The sequence below is a fragment of the Nerophis lumbriciformis genome, linkage group LG21, assembly GCF_033978685.3.
Source record: "Nerophis lumbriciformis linkage group LG21, RoL_Nlum_v2.1, whole genome shotgun sequence".
NCBI classification, from domain to species: Eukaryota; Metazoa; Chordata; class Actinopteri; order Syngnathiformes; family Syngnathidae; genus Nerophis; species Nerophis lumbriciformis.
In genome coordinates this window covers 41,888,845-41,898,940 of record NC_084568.2, presented here as the reverse complement: position 1 = coordinate 41,898,940, position 10,096 = coordinate 41,888,845, and the positions used below count along the sequence as shown (strand labels likewise).

General features: G+C 43.0%; 1 protein-coding gene across 2 annotated transcripts in view; it reads right to left on the bottom strand.

Annotated features, from left to right (window-relative positions):
* Positions 1-3,690: 3,690 nt before the first annotated feature.
* nxph1 (neurexophilin 1) overlaps positions 3,691-10,096 on the bottom strand; it is a 103,849-nt gene continuing 97,443 nt past the window's right edge. For both annotated transcript variants that reach the window (XM_061982350.2, XM_061982351.2), the window contains exon 2: positions 3,691-5,857. In XM_061982350.2, the coding sequence (XP_061838334.1) occupies positions 5,102-5,857 (756 nt within the window). In that variant the 3' untranslated portion in view covers positions 3,691-5,101. The remainder of the gene's footprint in view (positions 5,858-10,096) is intronic.

The following is a 10,096-nucleotide window of genomic DNA, read 5'->3' as shown; positions in this document are numbered from 1 at the left end:
TATATATATATATATATATATATATATATATATATATATATATGTCTTAATAAGGTTATCCAAAAAATAGTGCTCGATACCGTAGTAGAGCGCAATATATGTATGTGTGGGAAAAAAAAATCACAAGACTACTTCATCTCTACAGGCCTGTTTCATGAGGGGTTCCCTCAATCTCAAATCTCCTGATGATTGAGGGAACCCCTCATGAAACAGGCCTGTAGAGATGAAGTAGTCTTGTGATTGTTTTTCCCCACACATACATATATATATATATATATACATACATACATATATGTGTATTTATATATATATATATATATATGTATACACATACATACATACATACATATATGTATATTTATATATATATTTTTATATATATATATATATATATATATATATATATATATATATATATATATATATATATATATATATATATATATATATACATACATACATATGTGTATTTATCGCTATACATATATATACTGTACATACATACATACATATATGTGTATTTATATATATATATATATATATACACATATATATGCATACAGACATATGTGTATTTATCTATATACATATATATATATACATACATACATACATACAGTATATACATACATACATACATATATATATATATATATATACATACATACATATGTTTATATATACATACATATACTGTATATGTATATATATATATGTATATATATATATATATATATATATATATATATGTATATATATATATATATGTATAAATATATATATATATAAATATATATTTATGTTTATATATATACATACATACATATCTACATACACACACACATATGTACATACATACATACACCTATACATTATATATATATATATATATATATATACACACACTCCTCCAAAACTATCTGCTAATTGAAAAATCAAACATAGGCAAGCGCCAGGAAATCGACCAGCTGAGTATTTTGTGATGCTGGCAGTAGAAGTCTGCATTCTGAAAGCCGCTGAGGTTCCAGAGTCAAATGCTGAGTCAGTGTTTTTTCAGTGCAACTCAGCTGAAGGTGCATATGCTCGGACCATCCTAACACAGCAGCTCACTAACTAGCATTCATCTTCACAGCGTATTCACCACAATCAAAAATGATCTACAAGCCTGCATTAATCCATCCTAACCCCGGACTTCCACTGGATGCGTGACGTTCCGTTTTTATTCAAGCTGATGTGTTCAGTTTCCCTGCGATGAGGTGGCGACTTGTCCAGGGTGTACACCGCCTTCCGCCCGAATGCAGCTGAGATAGGCTCCGAAAAGGACAAGCGGTAGAAAAATGGATGGATGGATGGTGTTCAGTTTCCACCGACAGTCCTGCGCTGAATATTTGCAGAGTTCTATATTTGCCGCTCGCCGCAACACACCCGTTCAAGTTAGCTCAAATCAGCTTGTATTGGACAGGAAGTCCGCAAAATAAATTGTCCCGTTTATTTTCAGAATAAAATACTCCCGTTTTCAAGGCGGATCGTATTTTACACTTTGAAACGTCCTAATAGGCCATACTTGCCAACCTTGACACCTCCGATTTCGGGAGGTGGGGGGTGGGGGGCGTGGTCGGGGTGGGGCGGGGGCGTGGTTGGGGGCGTGGCTAAGAGGGGAGGAGTATATTTACAGTCAAGTATTTCATATATATATACAGTATATATATATATATATATATATATATATATATATATATATATACATATATATATACTGTATATATATATATATTAGAGATGCGCGGTTTGCGGGCACAACCGCGGAGTCCGCGGATTAACCGCGGATCGGGCGGATGAAATTAAAAAAAATTAGATTTTATCCGCGGGTCGGGTCGGGTGGTTGAAATAAAAAAAATTAGATTTTAAATAGATTCAGGCGGGTGGCAGTTAAACCAATTGGTAAATATATATACATAGTTAAATGTTGTTACCCACATACGAAAAACGAGCAGGCACCTGCAGCATATGCCACAACAGAAGAAAAAAAAAAAAGAGATGGACACTTTTACGGAGCGGAGAAGGGACGCCTCGCCGGGGTCCGGGACCGAGGCCCCTTCCCCCGAGAGGGCCCCACCGGGAGCCGTAGCTGAGGCGATCCGCGAGAAGGGCCCGACGCACGTCCAGGGTCACCACCGCACCGACACCCCGCCTCGTCCGCCTTCGCCGCGGCCGGCGTCACGCGCAGCAGGTAAGCAGCTTACCCTGCCCGCCACCCCCGTGGTCGGGGGCGCGTAACAGGGGTCACTCCGCGCGCAGTGCGCTCACGAAAGGGGTGGGGCTCACCCTGGTTGATATAGACAGCAGCTAGGACGGTGGCCATGGAAGTCGGAACCCGCTAAGGAGTGTGTAACAACCCACCTGCCGAATCAACTAGCCCTGAAAATGGATGGCGCTGGAGCGTCGGGCCCATATACCCGGCCGTCGCCGGCAGCGAGACGCGCTTGGAGGTTCGCTCAGCGCGGCTCCCATATGATTGCGCACTGGTGTGCGTCTGGGTCGTGACAGCGTGGCACGCGAATGTCTGTGCTGCATTGGATCAGTCTCCTTTCTTTAACAGGCAAAAGCTTTATAACCTCACTAATGCCTTGCATCGTCTATATTAGATATATAACAACGGGCGGGTGCGGGCGGATGGCGGGCGGATGCGGTTCTGATCATATGTTAGATCGGGTGGATTGCGGATGGTTGACGACTTTCTGATGCGGTTGCGGATGAAATAATTGCCTATCCGCGCATCTCTAATATATATATATATATATATATATATATATATATATAGCTAGAATTCACTGAAAGTGAAGTATTTTCTTATATATATATATATATATATATATATATATATATATATATATATATATATATATATATATATATATATATACATATATATATATCAAGAGGGACAGATATATCTTCCCTTCACCACAACGGATCGATACAGCGTCCGCATTACTGAAGACGCCGCACCAATCCGCCTGTCGATCTCACGATCCACTCTTCCCTCACTCGTGAACAAGACTCCGAGGTACTTGAACTCCTCCACTTGGGGCAAGATCTCCTCCCCAACCCGGAGATGGCACTCCACCCTTTACCGGGCGAGAACCATGGACTCGGACTTGGAGGTGCTGATTCTCATCCCAGTCGCTTCACACTCAGCTGCGAACCGATCCTGGCTAGATGAAGCCATCAGGACCACATCATCTGCAAAAAGCAGAGACCTAATCCTGCAGCCACCAAACCGAATCCCCTCAACGCCTTGACTGCGCCTAGAAATTCTGTCCATAAAAGTTGTGAACAGAATCGGTGACAAAGGGCAGCCTTGGCGGAGTCCAACCCTCACCGGAAACGTGTCCGACTTACTGCCGGCAATGCGAACCAAGCTCTGACACTGATCATACAGGGAGCGGACCGCCACAATCAGACAGTCCGAAACCCCATATTCTCTGAGCACTCCCCACAGGACTTCCCGAGGGACACGGTCGAATGCCTTCTCCAAGTCCACAAAGCACATGTAGACTGGTTGGGCAAACTCCCATGCACCCTCAAGGACCCTGCCGAGAGTATAGAGCTGGTCCACAGTTCCACGACCAGGACGCAAACCACACTGTTCCTCCTGAATCCGAGGTTCGACTATCCGGCGTAGCCTCCTCTCCAGTACACCTGAATAGACCTTACCGGGAAGGCTGAGGAGTGTGATCCCACCATAGTTAGAACACACCCTCCGGTTCCCCTTTTTAAAGAGAGGAACCACCACCCCGGTCTGCCAATCCAAAGGTACTGCCCCCGATGTCCACGCGATGCTGCAGAGTCTTGTCAACCAAGACAGCCCCACAGCATCCAGAGCCTTAAGGAACTCCGGGCGGATCTCATCCACCCCCGGGGCCTTGCCACCGAGGAGCTTTTTAACTACCTCAGCAACCTCAGCCCCAGAAATAGGAGAGCCCACCACAGAGACGAGGGACAGAGACAGCGCACAGTGCATGAGGATCACATGTTACCATGGTGAGAAAACATGGAGAGACTGGAATGTAATAGAGTGATCTATGTTTGTCTGTTGCCATCTCCTGGTGAATGTTGGCTATAGCGTACTGGGGTTAATTTTTGGTTGGCCAACGATTTACGTGGTGTTGCGCACCTGACGTCAAGTGTGTGAGTCTGTTCTGAAGTCTACAGTAAAGAGACATACTTCATCCCCTCGCCTGTTTATTGCCTCCAACTCAATATATTACAACAACATTGCCAGGTCCGCATGGAGCTGGAGGGGGGCGTGGCCTCCAGGTCCGCCTGAATTTCGGGAGATTTTCGGGAGAAAATGTGTCCCGGGAGGTTTTCGGGAGAGGCGCTGAATTTCGAGAGTCTCCCGGAAAATCCGGGAGGGTTGGCAAGTATGTAATAGGCAAGTCAACTTGTCAAATGATTGCAGACGTTGACCCAAACGGATGGGGACATGCTGATTCTGGAGGTCCAAATTTAAAAAAAATCATATACAGGCACATCCCGGGCAGCTATATGGGGATGCGGGGGCTTGCGTCAAACACAAGCTGATCCGGGGGCCCGGGAAAGCCGGAGAGTGTTTGGTAAATCAATTGTTTGTGGACCGCTTTACTACATCTCCACTTATCCCGTGATTACGCGCGGATTCTCGAGATCTCGTAAAAAGTCCGTGCTATTTTTCCCGCAGGACGGACCCACAACAGAAGGGCGCTGGGGATCGCCCGACTGCGTTTAGCTGCCGTTGCTCATTCAGTGGAAATCTGGGGTAGGAGTCGCAAAAAAGTTGTGATCTAACAAGAAAAAACGTAGAGAGGAATACTATTAAGACCCTAAAAAATACCAATAAATGAAAAGTCAACACGAGCTGAGAAAGAAAAGTAATTATTTTTACCGATTTAACATCACAACAAAAGGTCCTCCCTGCCACAATGTAAACGTTAGAATAGGATACCAATAGGAAGGTTTGATACCGCGATGTTTGACACTTCAGCGGACAGAACATAGACATTTCTGGGTGGTGGGTTGAAGCCCTGGTTGGTGCTGGTCTACTGCATGTGAGCAAATGTCAGCCAGACGGGAAGTACGGAGTGTCGCTGTGGTAGTTGTAGTCCGGACACACCTTCTGCACCAGTTTGTAGTCGGTGCTGTAGAAGGAGATGAAGATGCAGATGACTTTGAAAGGTTTTGAGCAGAGCCAGGAGACGTGGCTCTGAGTTTGCTCCTGGTAGCACGTCTTGGACGGGTCAAAGTTGCACAGCGTGTTCTTGGCGCCCTTCTCCACCTTCTCGTACTCAATGCGGCAATTGAAGGACTTGGAGTCCTTGGCATCGATGACGGACTGTTGCGCCGCCACGTCGAACTCCACTATCTTGGTGGGAGGGACCAGGCTGACGGACACGTTGCCCTGGCCCGTGGAGTTGTGGCGGAAGTAGACGCTGAATGTTCCGTTGCCGTGATCCACGATCTTACCAGTGATCAGTAGGTTGAGTTTCACCGTCTTGATGTTAGAGTGAAAGTCCCCCCAGCCGAACATCTTCTTGAACTTCCCGGTCTTGACCATGGGCCGCCGTTTAGCCCTGGGGCGCGAGTCCTGCAGGTCTGTGGAATTCCTCAGCCAGTCCCACAGGTCCTGCTCCGAATAAGGCTCCGGAGTGTCGTAGCGAAAGTCCAAAGCTGTGTTGTTCTCTTTGCCATGCAGAGTCTGTAACAGCAGCCGACTGATGGACATGTCCTTACTGCCTTCAGTCCACATGTGCTTGACGTTAGATTTAGGACTCCCAGACTTCACAATCTCGGACTTTGAGGCGTGGGCACTTGTGATCTGATTGAAGAGAGAGACGAGAAGTAGATAAGTATTATTAAACATCACAGGTGTGTTTGGATGCTGTTACAGTACTTAAGATTTCAACAAAATCAGTTAGTTTTGTAAATATTCAATTGTACTTTCATCTGAGCAGCAGTTGTTTGTGATGTAATAGTTATGCACACAAAGGGGTGAGCTCCTTACAGGATTAGAAACCGGAAAGACCTCTGGGATACTTTGCATTTGTTTACCACCTGAGAGAGCGGAACAACAATGCAACAAAACAACAACAAAACCATATTTATCTCTCCAAAGCAATCCAGAAAATAGTTTTCAGGCTGGTACTACATAATTTTTATCCAAAATATTTTGTTCTGATCTGTTTTTGGTTGTCCTGTGCTTTGTCCTGAGTTGCATCTTTGTCTTGCCCTGACCCTAATGTCCTCCCATCAGCTCTCCTCTTTCTCTTGTGTCTAGTCCAGGTCTATTCAGTGGTCTAGTTGTCCGTATTTAGTTCTCACTCTGCTGTCTGGTCTTTGTCCAGTCGTCACAAGTCCTGTGTGGGGAGTTCCTCTCCCAGCTCGTGTTAAGGGAGGCCAGCTGGTTTACATTGGTAAACCTCACTCCCTGACAACCTCAAAAGCAGTGCTGGTTACCGGGTTGGTAGCCCGGGCTTTCAGGGCGGTCGCTCGACCAACCCAGGTTCGTGTCCCAGGCGGAACAGTAAAGCTGGGACTGAACCAGACGGGTTACACTCAAATCTTTTCTTTGTTTTGTCTGTTTCGAACAATGTAACTTTATGTTTCATATTTTCGGATCCCGAGTTACTTGAGTATTTTGAAACAAACCTTTTTGAGCAGCACACCCCTATTGATTTGTCTTTGCTACCATTCATTTGGGTGCACCTCACCTTTCTTGACCGTGAACGTAGAGTATTACCTTGTCTGATACTGTACATCAGTTTTTATATCCGTTTCTATAGCAGCGCACTTCAGACTTCCGTCAACAAATGTGTGTTCCTACTCCCGGAAACAAACGCGAGTGTTTTCCCAATCATGGCATATCTGGTAATAGAAGACGAAGATGGCTATTATTGGACAAATGAAGACTCACAACTTTATATTTTTGAAGCTGAATATATAGAGGATGAACTACTGCTTATAGAGGCGAGCACGAAGGAAGGGTGAGACGTTGGAGCAGATGGAAGCTGAGAGAGTGAAATCGGTGTGACTTTATGGTGTAACTGTGGAACTTGGAGCAAAGCTATGCTTAAATAAATGGAGTGCTTACCCAAAATAAACAGGAAAAAACATCCCCGGCCAGCTGCATCAAACAGACAACTGTCCTTTGAGTAAGTCAATCAAATATTGATCATGATACTGTAATACATGCTGTGTGCAAACAAAACATACAATAATACTTCACAGATACTACAATATGATTGTTCAGGTTTTTCAGTCAGTACATATTGGTGTCCTACCGCATTGTGTTGTGCATTACAAACTCAAAAGGTGCAGACGTAGAAGCTGATATCGTAGCATACCCGACAGCAGAGGTGGGACCAAGTCATTGTTTTGCAAGTCACAAGTAAGTCTCAAGTCTTTGCCCTCAAGTCCGAGTCAAGTCCCGAGTCAAGACAGGCAAGCCCCGAGTCAAGTCCAAAGTCAAGACTGGAGTCTCAAGTCAAGTCCTAAGTCCTGCATTTTGAGTTTCGAGTCCTTTCAAGTCCTTTTAACCACAGACTAATATATTAACACAGATTGTGTATGCTTTTCAAACGCTGTATTTATTTATTAAAACAAGTGCATTTTAAATTGCAGGAAAGAAAATTGTGCTGACATTGCATTTTATAATAGCACTATTAACCAGTCATTTTAAACATTAACTCATTCCTTTACAGAACAAACACATTGAAAAATAAAGTGCAAATGTACTTATTTGTACAAAAGTGTTAACATTGAAAAAACATGACGTATACGTGAACATAACAAAAAAGTTGTACTTTTTATATGTCAGGGCCCTATGCTGCATTGCATTTGCAAAAGACCAAATTAGCCAAGGGTCTGTCAGTCATTTGTGCACGATGGGGGCGTAGTATGATGCCACCATGGCTGAAAACTCGCTCCACTGGAGCACTGGAGGCAGGCACTGCCAAGACTCTCATGGCCACTCGGAACAGTGAAGGAAGAGTCTTCATGTTCAATGCCCAGAACAAAAGGGGGGAGAGAGTTTTTTTGGGTTGGTGCACTACTTGTAAGTGTATCTTGTGTTTTTTATGTTGATTTAATTAAAAAAAGAAAAAAAAAAGGAAAAAATTCTTGTGCGGCCCGATACCAATCGATCCACGGACCAGTACCGGGCCGCGGCCCGGTGGTTGGGGACCACTGAGGTAAACAACCAACAGTATGTCAGAAAGCTAGCTAAAACGGTACACATATTCATAATATAGTATACATTTTAACTGACCTTTATTTGACTATTTTTGTCTTTTTTTAGGTGGCTAAAATACGCGGTGCTGCTGACCGCCGTCTAACGTTACGTGTGATATATTGACTAACGTAACCCTGCTTGAAAAAAATCACTGAACAAAAAGTATGAATAAGGTAGTGAACTGCAACAGATTCCCGTGTTTGCAATAACGTTATAACGTTAGCAGTGAGTTTACAGCCTCACTGATTTAACTACACAGCAAATAAAAGTCACGTTACTTAGCCAATAAACGTTATCTTACATTCAAAACTTACCGTTCTTTGTGCAACTTCAAATGCCGGACGAAGTTGGAAGTTGTTGCCTCTCCATCAGTCATTTTGGAACCGCATGTGTTGCATATTGCAAACCGTTTTGTGTTGACCACCTCGTAATTTTTATACCCAAACAAAATTATTTTAGGTATCATTTTTTGTTCACTGGCGTGTGGTTTGGACATGTCTTCTTCGTTGGTTGTCCTGCAATTTGATTGGATGAATGCTGTGCGATGAAAACAAAGTAGATCTAATTTGATTGGCTGTTGTACTGAGAGCACACCAGCTGACACACGCAACGCTGATAGACAAGTACACAATGAAAAATACGGAGCGCTCCCGAATAACTTTTTCATCTTTGGGTTTTGGGGAAAGTAGCAAGTCATGTCAAGTCATGTCAATTCAAAAGGCTCAAGTCCAAGTGAAGTCACAAGTCATTGATGTTAAAGTCTAAGTCCAGTTGCAAGTCTTTTTACATTTTGTCAAGTCGAGTCTAAAGTCATCAAATTCATGACTCGAGTCTGACTCGAGTCCAAGTCATGTGACTCGAGTCCACACCTCTGCCCGACAGTGTTCACTCTTACAATAACAATGTCGCTACAGCTTGGCCATTAAACAAATTACGGAACGTAAATTAAGTATTGATGGCGGGTTTTAGATGCCTTTTTAAGTGATTCAGTTTAGCTTAGTTTAGTTGATTATTTCTTCCGTCAGTGGTCAACAAAATAAACAAACAGTTTTACATAAACAAACTGTTGTACATTCATAAATTGACCGAAAGGGTTTAGGCTGAAGTTGAGCACTTATTTGGCCAAACCTTATAAACAATGTCAAACACAAGATGAGCTTCCTAAAAATATGAAATTTCCTTTGCACAACATATTATAAATACACATTATACACAACATAAACACTCTTCAATTATATACACAGTAAAGACATGTGCAATATCCTTGTACACGTGTTAGTTAAACCTTTGTATCAATTATATACTATATACACACAATTATACTTCCATCAGTGACGTGTGGTGAGGTTGATGACTGGTGAGGCACTGACTTCATCACAGTCAGATTTACAAACATATGAACCCTAAAGAGTATCTTATTCACCATTTGATTGGCCGCAGTTAACGGGTTATGTTTAAAAGCTCATACCAGCATTCTTCCCTGCTTGGCACTCAGCATCAAGGCGTGGAATTGGGGGTTAAATCACCAAAAATTATTCCTGGGCATGGCGCCGTGCTGCCCACTGCTCCCCTCAGGGGATGGGTCAAACGCAGAGGACAAATTTCACCACACCTAGTGTGTGTGTGACAATCATTGGTACTTTAACTTAACTTTAACTTTACAGGTAAAAGCCAGTAAATTAGAATATTTTGAAAAACGTGATTTATTTCAGTAATTGCATTCAAAAGGTGTAACTTGTACATTATATTTATTCATTGCACACAGACTGATGCATTCAAATGTTTATTTCATTTAATTTTGATGATTTGAAGTGGCAACAAATGAAA